General features: G+C 36.7%; 1 protein-coding gene across 2 annotated transcripts in view; it reads left to right on the forward strand.

Annotated features, from left to right (window-relative positions):
• Window positions 1-8560, forward strand: part of EMC2 (ER membrane protein complex subunit 2) — a 36062-nt gene extending 27502 nt beyond the window's left edge. For both annotated transcript variants that reach the window (XM_050970466.1, XM_050970467.1), the window contains 3 exons: window positions 1066-1176; window positions 2085-2189; window positions 8152-8560. In XM_050970466.1, coding sequence (XP_050826423.1) covers window positions 1066-1176; window positions 2085-2189; window positions 8152-8238 — 303 coding nt within the window. In that variant the 3' untranslated portion in view covers window positions 8239-8560. The remainder of the gene's footprint in view (window positions 1-1065; window positions 1177-2084; window positions 2190-8151) is intronic.
• Window positions 8561-19103: the final 10543 nt, after the last annotated feature.

Genomic DNA, 19103 nt, shown 5'->3' on the forward strand with positions numbered 1-19103 from the left:
GAGTTCACAGAGAATGCTAACATCTCATAGAACTGAACATGTTCTGAAAACTGTGTTTTCATACTCAGTGACTCAGTCACAGTGTGACTAAGCTAAATATAAGAGTTAGAGGAGGAATTATTCAAGAAAAAACCTAATTTTAAATGAACTCTTCTTACTGAAGTTTTCATGCACTTTTTAAATTAAGTGCATGAGAAGCTAAACTTTACTACAACAATGCTGCCTAGGAGGTTATGATATATTGCTTGTCACTGTGGGCTCAGATCTTGGAATCCTACTAAATACCAAATACTGCCTGAAGGAGCACTGGTGGAAGAGAGGTAAAAGCTACAGGTAAAGTTAGAAGTTTTAGCTCAAGGTCTTAGCCATTTGAATTTGTCTTTTTTTTCCAGATTGTTGTTTTTTCCTAAATTATACTGTTAACTGCTTAGAATGGGTTTAATTTGTTTAGTTAACATGGGTAAAATTGGGTAGATATTAAAACTTGAAAGCCTAAGTAACTTTCTCATAGAAAGATTTTGAAGCATATCTTCTAGTATTTACCCCTCTTTTTGTTAATCTAATATCTGGAAAAAATGAATAGAAAAATAATGGAGTAATCCTCTGAACTTTGTGTGCTATTTAGAATACATAATGAAAGGCATTGTGTTGTTTTGTGAACTGTTTTCATGCATGCTGTGGGAACATAGTGTCAGCATGGATTTCTAGTAGTCAGAATTTGGATTTCAAGTTTGTGCTACTTTTCGTAAGAGACAATCCCAAGGTTTCAAGTATTTCTAGGTGAAAAATAATCACTTTTTAATCTTGTAGCAATGCATTAATGAAATTCATGCTGGGTTTTTTTTCTCCTATAGTTAAATATTTTAAAATGTATATATTTTTAAATGTATATATTGCAAAGAGCTTGGATTTCTCCCAGGCCACTATTTGGCCTTTGATAGGACTCACGTGATTTGAAATGTCATGCGAAACAAACTTGGGGTGATTTTTGTAATATCATTACTTCAGAGTGATTTCCTGAGGTATGAATGGCATGCAAGTTTCAGGCATTTACCATTTTTACAGGTTAAATACACTCAGGGGGGGCTTGAAAACCTTGAGCTGTCAAGAAAGTATTTTGCACAAGCACTGAAGCTTAACAACAGAAATATGAGAGCTCTATTTGGACTTTACATGGTAAGCATAATTATGTATTTTCCATGTTATCATTCTGAATATGTTTATGCATGTATGTTAATCTTTGCCATTTGCTGTTTTCCCCCTGATTTTTAACTTAATAGCTCAGATTATTAACACTGTTTTAAAATATGGGGTATTTTTCATACATTTGGAGTATGGGTAATTTTGTGCTAGTAACTACTCCTTACTGAAGTTCTCTTAACCTTTAAATCTTTCCTGTATTTTCAAAAGAATTATTGTTATTGGCACGGGAAGGTAACTTCTTGAAAAAGGATTTAAAGTCATGCATCCTCTCTAGAAGATGATGAATTGCTGAAAAACACCAGCACAGTAGCAGTGATTCCTTGCACAGTGGATTTATTTGTATAAGTAAAAAAATTTCTTTGGTTCTTAAGTAATATTTTTTCTTCTTTCAGGTGAGGGTGGGCATATTTTATCTAGAGTCTTATCTGCTTTTAAAATGTGTTTTCCAATGCTACAGGGAAAAATGTCATGTTTTTAACAGCAGCTTGGACATGCAACTGATGTATTTTATATTGTCTCTGGTAAAAAATGGAATGTGGTAAACTAATTTGTAACTCTCACTTGAGGAGAAGGAAATTGGATTAGCTGATCATGTCCAGGGTTGGTTCTTAAATCAGTACAGAACTGAACTGAAGTCTAATGTAGCTTTAAATAGAACAAACAATAGCTTAAAAAGTCCAGCTGATTTTTGTGTGGATGCTGTTTGCTGTTTGCTGGTAACTTTGAAATTCTTTTTTTTTCTGTTTTTTTTTTTTTGTCCATTTCTACTATCACTGTGCATGGGGCTTGGACTGTAAGAATGATCAGTGTTCTCAGCTTATTTCATGCACATAAACTTTATAATTACACTGGGTTTTGTTCTTATTTTATTTTATTCCTAGTCTGCCAGTCATATTGCTTCCAATCCTAAAGCAAGTGCAAAAATGAAAAAAGATAATATGAAATATGCCAGCTGGGCAGCAAACCAAATAAACAGAGCATACCAGGTTAGTACTTCATTGCTTTATGATACTCTTAACATGCTCTATGGTTCTTTTCTGCACTTTTTTCAGCTGCTGTACAAGAGGTTAAATATGGCATGTAAATCAGCATAATCTACTTGGATTTTTCATATTCTGCTTCTGTTTGATTTTCTGGAAACCTTAATTAATAAAAGGTTAAGGTTTCCTGGAAATATTAATTAATAGTTTTACAGTTACTAAATACTATCATTTATTTAATAGCTTTAAACAGATTTTTCTTACTAACATTAACTGAATGTACATTACTGTAATACTGACCTCCAAGACTTGGCTCTGCAGCTACTTTGGTAAAACTCTTAATTCTTAGAGTGACTTTGTTATCCACTTCTATTTTACTAGAAAACAAATGAAAATTCTGGGATTTTTATTTTCCTTGGGTTTACTCTAACCTTTCAAAATCATATTTACTTGCCTTAATATTTGTGACTGAAGTTGATTTTGTATAGTTTTGTAGAGAAATGCTCATTGAGTTGTGGAAATGTAGACTTTGTAGGCTATAATCAAAGCTTGCTGAAGTCATTGGGAGTCTTTCCAACTTTTTGAAAAGTTATATGTAAACTTTTGTATTTCCTGTTGTAGTATAAGCCTCTATTTCTTTCTATAACTATGAGGGAAAACGTGTTTTAGCTCATAGGCTCTGTTGTCTGTGTGTCCCAAATATATTATATCTATTTAACTCCCTTACAGCTACTCCTAATGATCTGCCAAAGTTTATATATAAGTAATCCTGTACATCAACATCATACTGTCCAAATCTCCCCCCAGCTTTTTTGTTGAGGAAAAGTATTGACATTAAATGCAAAGACTTTGTGTACATGTCTTGGGTTGGGGTTTTTATTGCAGGGTCTTTCTCCCTGCAATATTTCAGTATTGGAACCCAAGATTTAATTTTTTTCTTCTTGCTACTCTTTCACAGTTAATACTACCAAATGGCCTTTTTACAAGCAGCATCTATTATGGAATTAAATTAGATTTTCCTTTTACAGACAGTGCAGTTTTCTTGATACTTAACTGCGTTTCAGTTCCTTGCCAAATGCACAGCTTCTTGTGGCTGATGTGTTTTTGATATATTCCAACTTATTTTCCATTTCTCCTAATTGGCCCTGTAGCTTCTGACTGTACAGTGAAGAGCATTGTATCCCTGGAGACATAATGAAGCATTTTTTAATATGTGCCTAAAGTTTATTTCTCTTCTGCTCTTTAAATCGCTCTGCTTTTCAGTAATCAACCATTTACCTGCTCATGATGGTAAGGTGTGTATGAATTAACTACTTTGTCTGATGTTTCATGAATAACCAGGGCTTCTTTTGACTTGAAGTATGCCTGACATTCCTGTAAGCACAGTGCAGATGGAAAACTCAAGTATTGCAGGATTAAAACCAAACAAAACCTGAAAAACCCGAAAAACAACAAAAAAACCCACAAAAACAAAACAACCCAAAGAAACAAAAAAAAAAAACCCCAACAAAAAAACCCACAAAAACAAAACAACCCAAAGAAACAAAAAAAAAAAACCCTAACACAAATCCAACCAAAACAAACAACCACTTACAAAAAAACCGTTAAAGAGTGGAATACACCACGGGTTCATAATTGACAGAACAAAACAGGTTTTTAAAAAAGTGTGAATTTTTAGTGAAAACCAGTATTCCATGTTTTACATCTTAGTAAAATCTGCTGCATAGTTTAGAGTGGATTTGCATATGTTTTAAGTAAATATTGTGACTGGAGTTCAAAGTACTGTTAGAGATTTGTTAGCACTTCTGGGAAACAGTCTCTTGCAGGGTGCATCAGGGTGGAAATTTAAAACCAGTGAGGGCAGTGGAATGGCCCAGAAGACCTGGAAATAGGCATCCCCTGGTTCTAAACATAATGGATGTTTAATTATGGCAGTTTCTAGTTAACTGATTCCCATCCAGATAAGCACTCCTGTTTGGTTTTGGTTTTTTTTTTTTTCTTTTCCTTTTCTCTCCTCATGGCTTTCTGTTAACATCATAATGTCTCTAATAAAACACGAATTTATTGAGAGTGGTGTGGTGCTGGGGGCTTTTTTAAGTGCAGGGGGTTTTCGGAGGGACTGTTGGTTTGTTTGGTGTCTTTTTTTCTTTTACTTTGAAATTTCTGTTATTGATTTTGTGGAGTTCTTTTGAATCCTACATGAAGCATTTTTGGTTGTTGCTTACCAGTTTGTTACTAACACAACTAACGTACATACATACATATATGTGTATATATATGCACACACACACATACATAAATAGCCTCCTTTCCTGCTCCTGTTAGCTGTTTGGGATATAAAGTGAAGAACACTATGTGTGATGAGAAACTTAGGGGAAATTCAGCTCTTGAGAAAATGAAGGTGCTGAAGCTCAAGCCAGGATCTGGCAAATAAATGGGGTGAATACCCCCATTCCCCTTCCCAGAAGAACCACAAGAAGCTCCAGTGAGCACAGCTGGGAAGGACATCTCCAGCCCAGCCCCCTGGGCTGTTACAGTGCTGCAGAAGCATTTGGCTACTGCAGTCTCTGTGTCAGAGACTCAGAACATCCAGCAGCTACAGCCAGAGGTGTTAGATTATGCAGAAGGTGGCAGTGACCCTATGAGTCAGTGCTGATTTGTTGCTCCCTCGCTGAGCTGAGCAGTTGGAAATTGTCACCATTTGGACCTGAGGATGAAACCTTGGTTCATCCTTGGTTTCCTTCCCCCTTGCCAGGGGAAGCCCTTACAGTGTTCCTGCCTTAGTGGGAGGGTATGTCTAGACAGGTTTTAAGCTGGATATTTATATGATCTCTATAAATCCTTCCCACTTTCCATGCATTATTCACCTGTAAAGTGCAGTAAGAGCCTAAACAGCTTGTCGGGTTTGACATTGACTTGTTTTATTGGTTGGACATTCTCATACTGCTAAATGACATTTTAATGGTGGTCATGTTCTAGCAAGATGAATTTAGAATCCTGATTTGGGTGTCTATAAAAATTATATGAATTTGTGACTTTAAATTCCAAGTTAATAATGCAAAATGTTACTTTTGAGCAATTATCTTGCAGTAAGATTCTTCCCCATTTCCAGTTTGGATTTGAACTTGAATTACCAGCAGTTTGCTCGGTAATTTGGAAAACTGCCTTTATTTTTTCAAATGACTGATTATTTTTGCTTTTTAATTGTGTAAATATTTTAAAATTTCTTTTATATGCAATTTACTTGAAATGTTTTTACTGGTCCACTTCTTTCAATTTATTCTGTTATTCAAGCAGTGTGCTTTGGCACTTGATATTTGCTTTTCCTATGCATTCCTCTATGAAATCAGAGGAACTTCTTTATTGTCATTTAAAGAAAGCAGTGTTTGAGTATAGAAAGAAAACCTTGTTTCATCAGTGTTGGTTAGATTTGTGCAGCACTGTCTTTACTGGAAAACATGGTTATAAAGAATAGTTCAAAAATTTCTGAAATGCACAGATATTTGACATTCCAGCTAGTTAATATACTTATTTTGATGTTAAATATGTAACCATCCATGCTGATTAGTACTTCTCATCTGTGTCTAATCTAGGAGAAATGTAAACTTCTTTAGGAAGACAGAAAGGTTTTGTAACTAGGGCTGCTGTATGGAGCTGGAATTCCTGGCTGCTAACACATCCTCTGAAAAAAAATCATTATGCTCCAGGCTTCTTAAATTTAATTGACTGGCTGGAAAAAGACCCAAATAAAATTTAATTTTAATCTTTTATTTCAGAAGCTAGTGAAGTACTCCTTATTCAAAGAGTTCGTTTTAAGTTTATTATTATTATTATGAGCTTACTTTTGCCTTTTGACTGCGAAACTGGATCATTCCATATGTGCAGACCCTGAGAAGAACTTCTGTCTGTTCTAACTGAGGACATGAGTCACAGTTACTTTAACACCAAAACAAAATAAGGTTACCTGGTCCTCTTCAATTAGGTAATTGGTTTAGCATGTCCTCTGGTAGAAGCATTTCAGCAGAGGCAGGCGAGTTTGATTAATGCTCGCAAAAATCTTTAATGTGATCCTACTCACAGTAATTTTCCAGATACATGCTTCTTGGGTACATTGCTAAACTCTTCTGTGTTAGCAATCTACATGTTATTTATGGCTGGAGAGAGGTGATTTTGTTACTAACCATTTGGGAAACAGAAAATTAAGTCATGATTTAAAAAATGGATTCCAGCTCAATCAGTCAAATTGCTGTGTAATGGCTGAATAGACAAAATAATTGTTCGTCAGGGCAAATTTGAAGTGATTACATTTCCAAGTGTGCTTCTGGTTGTTATGACGTAGAGTTTAGTTTTATTTGTTCAGTTTAAACTACATGTCAGTATCATGAAGGCAACTGCTCTTGAAATTAGCAAGTAGCATTTTTTTAAACTAATGTCATATGTCAATTTTGCTTCCAATGTCCATGTCAAGAATAAGTAAAATATTTCTTTATTTTGAAGCTTTTCTCTGCGTGCTTTCTGCATGTCTTGGCAAGTGCTTTCTGGCCACAGTATATTTAGGCTTCTGTGTTTTTTATTGAAATTGCTAAATGCTTTGAGTTTGAAACATTTTTTCACTTTCAACTTTTGACTTGTGTTTCTCAAATTTGCTTATTGTTGTGAAAAGATTTGGAGTTTCCAAGTGTCTGTTTAATGTGGACAAAGAGAGGATATTTTATTCAATCAGATAAAAGCATAAGTTGCTGCTTTCACCTTGGAGTATCTTAAGAAATCTTGGATTTTCCTCTGAGAAAGGAAAGTTGACTGTTGCATGTCACTTTGGAAACTGCACACCATGAAGAATGGGTTTTTATATACCGCTAGAATTAAAACCTGGTACACCAGTTAATGACCTGGAAATATAAAACATGAAAATACAGTATTTTCAGTACATCTCTAAGCTGTAAAGTGTTGTTACAGTAACAAAATTTCTCCTAACTTTGATTTGAGATAGCTTATTATTTACTGTGCCAAAACTATTTAAAAAAAACCCCCAATGCTGATTGGGAATTGCAATGTTAGATTGTAGCCTAGGGGTCAAAAGCAGGTTAACAGGTCCTGCAGCTTGTTGCTGGTGTGATATTACCTGAGTTTGATGACTTAATCTTTCTTAACAGGTCATGAAGAGTTTGTTAAATTAAGTTAATTATAAGAGAGAAGGGACACATTATAAATCAAGGGCTAACTATGCAAGACACCAGTGGTATTTGAAATAAAAAACTTCAAATTGAAAATTTATTGAGTGTTTAGATGCTCACATTTAAGTGAAGGATAGGTTGTTTTACTAAAAAAAAAGTTTTAGTTACTGTTTCTGTAATTTGAAATGCAAAACTTTTTAGTGCAGGTGTATTCAAAATGGTTAGGAATTTCATTTGACTAAAGACCAACCTGGCCAATGAATCCCCTCTGTTAGATATGGCTTATGAGTGATGGCAATTGTCAGTGTCATTAGAAAAACCCTTCTGAGTTCAGCATGGGGTGATCAATATTTCCAGTCCTTCTACCCCTTCCTTTTTAAAGCCATCAGTAGTATTTGTTAAGCTGTATCTTTCTTTCTTATCAAGACAGACTTTATTTCTAAGGTTCTCTGAAACTGGTGTTTTAGTAGTAGCTACAGTCAAGTACAATGTCATCCCACATGGTTACTCAACCATAAAATATAATTATATGTTGTCTGGATTATTTTGTAGTAGATTTTGATAAGTAGTATTTTTTGTCTTACTTTAACAGAAAGTATTTTTTCTTTACTTCATAGAAGAAGGTGATACAGCTTGTATTCTGGTAAAAATTTCTGTGGTTTAGTTTTGTGCTTGTAAGTTTTTACTAAATGAAATTAATTATTGGTATTTGATGTGTAGAACTGTTATTTTCACAGGACTTGACATAGAATTTCAGATATATGACAAATAACAATCCTTTCTTTCCTGTTTAGTTTGCAGGTCGCAGTAAGAAAGAAACTAAATACTCTTTGAAGGCAGTGGAAGACATGTTGGAGACCCTGCAAATCACTCAGTCTTAGCTTGGCACAGAGATCTAATACAAAATTTTCCAATACCACACTCAACCTGTAATGACCTGTGGGTTATGTTACTCTCGTGCTGTTAAAAGTTAATTTTGTATTGATTACGTGCTATATAAAATAACATTTTATGAAAAGTAAAATGCCTATTTATTGCTGCTATAAGAAATGTGATGAATACCCACTGAAATTAATAACTTATCCACATAAACAACACGAAGAAATGACATGCTGCACATCAGTATCCTCAGATTTTTCTATGTACAGTATCTGCTTCTAAGCCATAATTTGTAGAAATAAACTTGTTAAATGATTAAGAAAATGCAGTGACTTAAATTTATATAAGTAGATTAATAACATATGCTAAATATTTTTCTTATTTGCACATTTCAGAGTAGAAACATGCTACAGAGGTACACTTTCTGGAAAATACATCAAGGAGTGATTATTTAGTACACTTTATTAGCAAACAAAGTTTGTTAAGGGTTTTCTTAAGGAGTTCCTATCTAGTACTGTAGAAATGGAGAAAACTTACTCATGGACTTTGCTTCAGAGGTGCTGTTGGACTGGATTAAGGGCAAAGACATTCTTCTCTGTGGCTTTGTGGGCAAATGCTTCCATGTCCATGTAATTCTCTGATTGGTGTATGCATATTCCTTTTTTTTTTCTTCCTTCTGTGTCCTTTGGTGAATTTCAGCTGGGTCTCTGTGCTGGTCTCTACTGTTCTCTGTCCCTGCTGTGGGCACCCCTACTGTGGTGCTTTGGTTCTGCACTGCAGGAGTGACATGAGAGCTTGTTCAGCTGCCTTGCCCTTACTGGGAGATAGTGTTTGTTACACCATCAGCATGAAGCATCTAGCACACTGTAAAACTCTGTTCTGTTTGTCTTCAGCCACTTCTCTGTTTACTCAGACAGTGAGTCAAACATTCTCATTCAAGCATTTTGCATCTCTGATCATTCTGGATGTTGTTCAGGTGTGCACTGTGGCAATTCAGTTGCACAGCTATCATTTCATTTACTACAGCTTCAGTAAGATTGCATAACAGCATCAACATACCCTTGGCAAATTCTAGTACCAGTATTGCAATGTTGTTTTCATGGCTGCTACAACCATCCAAGATGATTAGACTTCCAGATTTTATACTGCCTAATCTATATAGATGGATTGGTTAAAGGCTGTGTATTAAACCCTATGATCCTGGACTTGATGTAATAAAACACAGCTGAGTTCTTCCCTAAAAACAAACCAGCAACAAAATATTCCTTCAAAGCTTGTAAATTTCTATAACTGAGCTGGTTTTTGCATGAGATTGGGCCTTCAAGAAACATGTAGGATCTGACTCTTATCCATGAAGTAGGTTGGAGTGTGACAGAATGGATGCCATGAGAATTAATTGTATGTGCAATCATAAAATAGCTTAATTCACTGCTTTTGAAATACAAAACTGCAGATACTGCATAGTGTTCTATTAAATCATCCAACTCTAACTTGGGGAGATAGTGCACATCCTTTTATAATAATAATTCACAAACTGGCCTTGGAACAGTATGTGTGGCTAGATTATATATGCTTTGGGTGGAAAACATCATAGTCGAAACATATCATACTTGGTTCTGTGTATTTCTGCTGAAGTCTTTGATTGTATGAGTGTGCCATCTAGAGTTTTAAGCCCTCATTAGTATTTTTTTTTTGTGCCTACACCTCATGTAACTTGGTTGCATTTTAAAATTAAAAATGGTGGGAAGTTGTACTGAAGGTTAAAATTACTTAGTGTATAGCATTTTACCTCCAAGCTGTTAAAACCCAGCAGGGCAGTATTTTTGTGTAGCTGCACTCCTGCTGAAATATGCTGTATATAAAGCTTTGTTCAAAGGCAGATTTTAATATAGCAATGTCAGACTTGGGTATTTAGTATATCAGTTTCTATGTAAGGAAGTTTGTTCTGTTTCTTGTTTTCAGTTATCTGATAACAATTTTCATGTCATTTGGCTGCTTAGCACCTTCTCATTTTCATTACAGTTTAGCATCTCTCTGAAATTACTATTTTGCACTCTGATTTTTGCTTGTATTTTGGCAAGATTTCAACATAGCAGAGCTAACACGTCAACCTTTCAAATATTTTTGACAAATTTATGTTTACTTCAAAGGTTAAATAAATTACTCCAATGAAAATGCATGGGCAGTCTCCGAAAGAACTATTGAATTGCAGCAATGGAAATTGAGAGTATTTTTCATATTGAAATTTAAAAATAAAGTTTAAAAATCCTCTGCAGGGGAAGAAACTGCTTGAAATGCCTTGCACTCTCAGCAAGAAAGGACTTGCTGAGAAGAAAAGCTGTCATATAATATGGTCTTTGTAAAAGTAATTTTCCAGTTCTAGTAAATGACTTTGTAATGTTACAGATGCTGTGTTGCATTAAAGAATAGGTTTTCAGAGAATGGGTTACTTAATTAACAAATGAACTTCATTAAGTTCTGTATTGTGCTCTGACAGTGACAAATGCTACACAAAAATATTATCAAGCCTTCAGTCTCCTCTTTCCAAAATAAAAGGCCATGTTTTCATATTGTTTCAGTTGACAGCAAAAGCTTGGGACCTTTGCAGTGCCAGGTTGTGTAGCAATGACTGTGTCTTAATTTTGTCAACCTTACTTTGGTAACAGGCTTCACAGGGAGAGCTCAGCATTACCTGAGGAGGTAAAAGTCATTGAAGAGCCACCAAAACCTCCAGTTCTGCCTTTGTGATAAAAGTTATTGATAACTTCTTCAAAACATTTTGTCCAAATGTTATACAAGTCATATTATGTAGCTGCCAAAAGCACATCTTGTTTAGAATGTATCCCTAAATCTTTCAGTTCAGTGCCCAGAATGTCCTGCAGTTGCTATTGGAAACTCTGTTATTAGTCAACGGAGGACTTCCTCTTGGCAGTGCTGTATTTGTAATGGCATCCATGTTTGCTAGTCACTGCATTTACAGTGGAACTTGTATTTCAGCCAGATTTAGAAGGGAGGGGAAAAGGAAAGCAAATTAAACTTGACTTACTGGCATGAATTTGTTAGCTTCTTGTTACTTGCACTCTCATCTTCCAAGAACACCAACTGTAGCTGCAGTCAGGTTTGCAATAATACTTCTTGTAATTTAAGAGCTTCTATATATTCAGCTCTGAACTCAAAACTCTGTTATAATCTAAACCATGGAGATCCCAGTGAAACAGTGCTATGTGATGTGCACATACCTCTATGCAGGAAAGGACTACACCCACCCAACTCCTTCAAGTTGGTGTCAGAGTAGAGGAGCATTAGTACATTTTTGACTGTGGTTTTTTCTATAAAATTAATGTGGCTTACTATTTCTCAAAATATTGCTTAGTACTTGTTCAGTGTGTGAACAGAATGTCAGGACTATTGCTTAACTACAGCAAGTAGTCTACTGTTCTACTGTCTGCAGTAGTACAACAGACTACTTGAGTCTACCCAGAGAGTAGTTACCAGGAATAAATGGGTCTGCCTCTTAAACATAAACTGAAAAAAAAAAAAAAAAAATCAACAAAACCCAACTCCTGCCCCCAAAAAACACAGGAAAAAACCCCAAACCCCCACCAAAATAACAAAGCCTCAACCAACCAATAAAAAAATCCCAAAAAACCAAACAAAACCAACAAACAAAACCCCACCACACAAAAAACCCAGAAAAAAACCCCAAAGGCAAAAAGAAATCAACCCCACCAACATCATGTGGTAAAGTTGTTTTTCAGCTGCTGGATGGGAAATGAAAAACCTTAATCAGTGCATTTCATAGGTGAATTTATTTTGCCTTGTGATGAGGAAGTCCACTGTACAAGGCAGTGCAGTCCTTTCAGGAAGGAAGAAAGGCTGGAGAAGCGCACAACTGGCCTGTGCAGCCCAATGCCATAGTAGGGTTTTCACTGGCATGTTGCAAAGAACATGCCATTCATCTGCTCTCAGGATCCCAGAGCTGAGCAGTCATGGTGGAAAGGACTAAATGAGCCTGGGCTGGCAGAGCCCAGAGCCTGCAGAGTTGGTGCTCAGGGCCATGTGCTCACAGACCCAGCACAGAGCCTGAGCTCTGCCCAGCTCTCACTAGGGCTGCACTTTGCCATGAGTCCCTGAGTGTCCCCACGGGATCTTGCTTCTACTAAGGACTGTTCTGTCCTCTGCTTTACTTTTCTCCCATTGGCATCTCCACAGCTGGAGAATTTTGCAGAAGATCTGGTTTTGCTTTGGGACTGGCAGAGAGGTGAGGGTACAGGTAGATCAGTTGGAGTGATGCTGGCTCTGTGAAGGTTTTGCACGTTATTGGCGTCAGTGCACTGGGTGACCAGTGCACCCCTGAAGGTCAGTGTGTCAGCTTCTGCCTTGTACTACTCTGCTCAAACCCTTTGTGGGTGCTTGACAAAGAGTGCCTGAGGTTGGATGTGATCCATGCTGAATGGCCTGGAAGTGGAGAGATCTGTCACCGTGACGTGGTGACTGCAGTTTGGGTCTCACAGTCACGGGGCCTTTCTGTGTGTGAGTGTGACAGCATGGGGTGAATCATTTCAGGAAACCAGTTCCAGCTGGGAGGCTCTTTCTTTATCCAAGTCAAAGGGATGGCTGGAGAGAGGACAAGCCACCTTTTCAGCTTGAGTGAGTGAGCAGAGGTCCACTAGATCTCTGCCCTGTAGAAGGTGACAATATCTACTGCACTTATGCATTGCCAAAATAATGATAGGTGCTAGGTTGTGTTTAAAATAAAAAAAAAATGGTTGTGCAAAAATGTTTCTCTCATCATCCCTGTGTATTTTAACTGCTTTCAATGTGAACTTGATGTTATGATTCCTCATGACATTTGGGTAGCATGTAGGCATCTGCCTCAAGGTAGTGGAGGTAGTCACATTTACAAGTGACTGCTCACATGGGAAGTTTCTGGTGGGCTTCCATCATGGCAGGCCACAACCTGTTTGCACTTCTTGTCTCATAGATAGGGCTTGCTTAAATAACATTCCTCTTAGGATCCAGGCTAATTTTCCCCAGAGAAGAAAGGCTCTTTTCCCAAATTTATACTTTTTTTTTCAGCAAGCTTATAGGTTTTGGACATGATGCTTGGAAGTGAAATTTTAAACGAGGCAGATGTAATCCTCCCAGGAAGAGATTGCAAAAAACAACAGTGAAGCAGTTTCAAAAAAGTGAGCAGCAAGTAAAATTAACCATTGCCTCTGTTTATTTAGGTAATTGAGCTTGACACCATGGTGTGTCTGACAAGTTGGTTTGTGTTTTCTATTCCCTTAAATAGACACTCATAGCTGTCACTGCCCATCTGAGAATGTTTGTTTCAGTTTAAACATTGAAAACCATGTAAATGTGGATAGATCATGAAGTGGGCAGCAGTATAAAGAAACTACCTAGTAGGACTGTATCTCTTTCCCTGGACAGCTGTTGTAGTTTATTCTGTTTAAGTTAGAATCAAGAATGAAAACCATAAAAATTTATTGTAAATCTATTAAAAGTCAATAGCTGCTATCTGTTCAATTCTGAAATCAGTTTTGTTACTCCTTTTTTAATTTAATAATTATTCTATGGGCTGCTTGGCCATTATCAGGCTTTATTGTAAGCTTGAATATCTGAAAGATTCAAGGAGAGGATGAAAACTCTGATAAATCTATAAATAGCCTGATATTTATGCAATCGAGATAAATTGTGTATAAAATGAACACAGAATTTCTGTTTTAAACATATCAATACCATTTAGGGCCTTGTAACAATATTGTAATTGTAGTCATGCCAAGCTTTTTGATCAAAACTTCCCAGAAATGTGATGTCTGTATGGAGCCAAAAGCTCTAATAAGCTTTTAAGTAAAATTGGATTTAGTTAAGTGTAGGCACCACCCAGACTTAGAAAGGAGCCTTTGCTAATACAGATAATTTGCTCCTCTTGGGAAACTCCCATATTCAGGTAATTCTGAGCCTGATAGCCCTATGAAAGAAACAGTATAACTATTAGAGTAGTTTCAAAGAAAATCAAGGCTTTTTACATACAAACCATCTTCTCAGTGGAGATGTAGATGTGGTCATTTGAGAGCATCTTTGAGAGCAAATCAATACATGATGCCATCACTGGAATTGGATGGAGAAGCCTAGCAAGAGACTTACATCTGATTTTCTTTAGACCCTTTTCTTTAGTGTGAAGTTTGCTGAAGAAAAAGAAAGTTTGGTGCTTCAGCTAACTACATATCAGTAAATTTTGGGGCTATGAGCCTGACAGGCTGGTGGGTGGCTGGAGTCAGTGCTAGGAGCAGTGTCTTACACTGGATCTGGGTTGATAACACCTGGGCCTTCAATGCCAAGGCAGTAGGGCCTGGTACCCTGCTCCAACATCTGTGCTGAGGATGAAAACAAACTTTCTTGTGTCTTTTCAATACCCAACCATTGTATTCAATCTTCTGAATGCCCATATAACATGAGGAGTGCTTTTAAAAAAATTCTAGTGATATCTCAGTTCAGAGGAGATCAGTGATCCAACTTATTCCTTCCAGCTCTAGGCATACATACAAATATTTTGTTCAAAATGAGATCCTGGGCCCTATTCCTGGATTCCTATTTAGACAACAAAATTAGGGATGGAATTCTCCAAGTCATCACCTCCCAGTTGGCCTTACTGGTGCTTTCTTGATTCCAAATATTTTTTTTTTTTAATCAGACCACATATTTAAGTGCTTAAGTTCTTAGACATGGATTTTATTCCTAAATTTAGGCACAATTTAAAAAAAATATTTTATTTTGTGTCCTTCATTTGCCAGACTCCTAAGTGGAAACAGAACAGAACAGATAGTTGTCTCAATTACCCAGGCTCTGTGTTTGCAAGCATGTGAAAAGTAACTTTTCATAGACAGCCATCTGCACCTAAAGTGGAGAAAGAAAGCAATGAAAGTGATTGCTGACTAAAGCAGTAAGATCAATATTTTAAACAAAATTAATGCAAAAAGGCTACAGATAAGGGAAATTGTAGGAGTTAGTAAGGTTAGAGGTCTGTTTGAAGTATGGAAGGTGTAACAAAGTCTGTGCACTGCTGGATTCTGGAGAAGCACTAGTCCTTTTCCTTCATGTCTCCATGTCCATTCCCAGAGTCTCTTGCCTGTTGCCTCCCACCAGTTGCATCTTTTGTGGTGGTTCTTTGGGTCAGGTTCCTGTGCATGGGCTGTGGCCAACTGTGACACATATGAGGATGGAGGGATGATGTCTGGGTGGTTTGTCTGTTGTTTTGCCCTGTTTCATTTTCAGTGGTGGGTGAGACCTGAGAGTGTGTTCTGTGGCAGTGAACAAGAAACACCAGAAGACTGCCGTATATTGGCTGTTTTCACTTACCTCTGGACATTTCAGGTATATGAGCCAGAGAAATCAAAAGTGTCAGAAGGATGTCTGTCTGCTGTTGCAAACCCAGTGATCAGAAGAAATCTGTGGGACCAGCATTTCAGTGCCACCATGGGAGTAGGAGGAAGATGAGCACAAACACCCTGGATAAAGAAGACTAAATAGATGGGAAGTTATACTACTGAGGAATGGCTAGCATGCAAGAATTTAATTTTAAAAAAAAATTGATGTTTGCTGCTTTTGTTCCATAACAGAAAAAAAGAAGAAGCCAAAAGAAACCTTTTCACCACTGAAAAAGCTGTACCCACAAGGTTTACTCCACACTGGATTACAGTAACCTAACAACTGAGTCATTTCCTTGTGTGGTAGGAGGTGAGGGTTTATATTGTCTACCTGATTACAAGAGAATTTGAACTTGTGTTTCTTGTATTCCCAGCAAGTGACCTATCCATCATGTGTGGAGTCGAGTCTCTGGCCCTGAGAGGGTTGGAAAAAAGGGAGAGCTCAGTATGAGACAACTTCTCCTGGCAACTTGAAAAGACAAACTTTGCCTTGCTTTCATGGTGAACTTCATGTATCAGCAAACTACTGAAAGGTTAACTGAGCTTGAATAAAGTAAATTATCTTTCAGACATACAGATGCATCTTCAAACTTTTAAATTTAACTTAGCACATTTCCTGGCTCAGACCTCAAGTGATGTAACTGGTGCTGGCAAGGAAGGTGCATACCATTGCAAAGACATTTTAAAACATAACTTCATTTTTCTTACCTGCTTAAGTATGGTGGGTTTTCATTTTTTATATTATTTTAACAGGGTTATGTAGATAAATTTCCTTATTATACTGATCTTCTATAAAATACATGTGTAAATGCGGTTCTTTGTTACATTAGTAATGTCTTTTTTCTCCAGTCATTAAGTCTGTGGGGTTATTCCTTTTCCCCCTCCCTTCCTAGTTTAAAATATCTCTGATGAAGTCTATATACAGAAAATAGGTAACTTCACTGGAAATTATCTTTGATTAGTGATTTTTCCCTTGTGCAGTGGGAGTTAAGCTTTTTTAATGACAAAAATCTTGTGGGTAATGGTAGAGTTCTGTAGCCAGCTTGAAGCAACCTCCCACTTCCTGAGTTGTTACTGACTGGGCTCTCAGCATGGTTCAATTCAGTAATTTAGGGCTTTTCTCCTTCATATTTCTCAAATGCAAAATATAATCAATGAAATCTTTTGCTCCCCCAAAAAATCCCAGCTCACAGGTGTTGCTATGAAATTACTACAGTGCTTATCAGTTTTATCCTGCTTTAATTCATAAATGTTGTATTACCAGTTTGCTGATCAACAAGCTAAATCTGTCTGGGGAAAGAAGTAATTTCTCACAGGTAACAAGAAATTTATGTCATGTGGGTCATTCCAGTCAGAGCTTCGAGTGACAGGAGAGCGTAGCGTGAATTTGGCACAATTCATGTACATTTTGTACTGGCTCCAGATGTTTTAAGCATTCTATGCATTCATTTTTAAAAATGGTTTTGTAATAGTTGAGGTGGTTATTAGTTTTTCTGTTCAAACTGAACTTTAATGTGAGTATTTGAGGGATATAAATTAGCATGACTTGCTAACCTAAAAGTTTTCTTATTTATCCAAAGTTTATTTTCTCTAGTTGTCAAGAGCCTTTGATCCTGTAGTCTTAATTGACTATAGGACTTCATATATAAAAGATAATCTTCATTGACTACATGACTTCATTTATAAAAGATAATCTGCTATTTAGATTAATATGAGAAATATATTTGAAATATGTTGTATCCAGAATTTTTATATGATCAAGTGCAAAAAGATAGATCACACAGTAAAGGGATGTAGAATAAAGTATGAAGAGGTCTTGAAGAAAAAAAGAGAAGTGGTTCTGAATGTTCGTGGGGCCACAGATAATCCTGAAATTATTTATTCTGTATACTGAGAGTTTAATCAGCTCTGATTTAACTAAGCAGGAGTTTTTATTTTGATCTGAATGTGAACTTGATGTTCTGAGTTTTAGGCCAAATATTATATTCCATTAAAATAATAATTTATATTTTGTAAATAATTTTTAGACCATTTTAATTTATAATCATAAGTTTCTCTGTCTTGAAGGTGCTGCATTGCCAAATGCCTTGTAATGAAAGGGACACTTAACAAGTCAAGTGTTTAAAGTACATGATAAAATAAGGAACTGATCAAAAATTTCTCTTCTTTTTAAACTACTTTTTCATCACAAGTCTGAAAAGACAGTGACTGGTTTGTTTTGTTTTGGTTTTTTTGTGTTTTTTTTTTTTTTTTTTTTTATTGTCATTAGGCAGCTCTGGTAAAATTTATGTTAAGAAGTTTTGGCCTGTTTATGTGTGCTGAAATTTGCCAAAATTGGTAATGTGATATTCCATCTTTAGCAAGACTATAGAGCAATAAATAATGACACATGACTGTATGTGAGTGTTGTTAGTTAATTTTTTTGTGGTGTTCATGATATTCAACAATCTTCCAACCCAAACTCTGCAGCATTAGGCAGCAAGTTGTACTCTGAACTAAACCAGATGCTGATCAGCTCTGTTCCTATTATCGACTTGGGGCAGAGATGGTAACCAGACCTTATTTGCAATGTTAACATTTGGAACAGATTAACAGCAGTTAGGCTGAAATGAGAAACCTCCACTTCACTGAAAAGGTTCAAAACATGTAATGCTGTAAAACTCAGGATGTCTGTAGTATGTTACACAGGAATAAATAAGTTAACTGTAAGCCACACTTTCTCCTTCACAGGATGTGTTGTTTCCAGTTTATGAGTGACTCCTTAAAGGACATGTTTATGAGGTATCATCAGGCTTAAGTCCTGATAAACCATCTACCTGATGAGGTAAAGTATATCCAAACTTGCTGTGCCTGCTCATTTGTGAGAGAGCCCTCCCCAGAGCCAGGCTGTACAGAAGATTTTTGTCTGGGGGACAAATCCCACATGCATTTGGGAAGTGCAGAGGCTGAGGATACTTTTGACTGCCAGCCTTCTGCTACATTCAGACCCAATGGGGAACGTGCCCCAGAGATCCTGTCAGAGTGCATGGAACACGTGGGGGCCCGGAATGCCACACTGAGCTAGGGATGTTTCTTTGTGCCTGCTTGTGGTATCTCAGAGGATCCACTGGGAACTGGAGGGGTTCAACAGGAGTGGAGCACAGGCCTAATGCTTTTTGGGCTGAAATTGGGCTAAGCTTCACCACATCTTTGTGAATATTGTATAGATATTGCTGCAACCGTAAGTTTCTACAATGCATTATTTCTGATGTTGTATTTCCTTCATCCTCCTTTCCTCTGCTTTTTTATTGGGAATATTGCTTTAGCAGGAATTGAATATCAAGCTTCAATTCTAAGCAGAGTATTTCTGCAAAAGTCAGTCAGAGATGTTGCTGGGTTCTCATTGTGTCACCTGCTGCCTGGTGTTTCCATACAAATGAGGGGATCCTGGAAGC

Source organism: Serinus canaria, chromosome 2 (assembly GCF_022539315.1).
Source record: "Serinus canaria isolate serCan28SL12 chromosome 2, serCan2020, whole genome shotgun sequence".
Taxonomy (NCBI): domain Eukaryota; kingdom Metazoa; phylum Chordata; class Aves; order Passeriformes; family Fringillidae; genus Serinus; species Serinus canaria.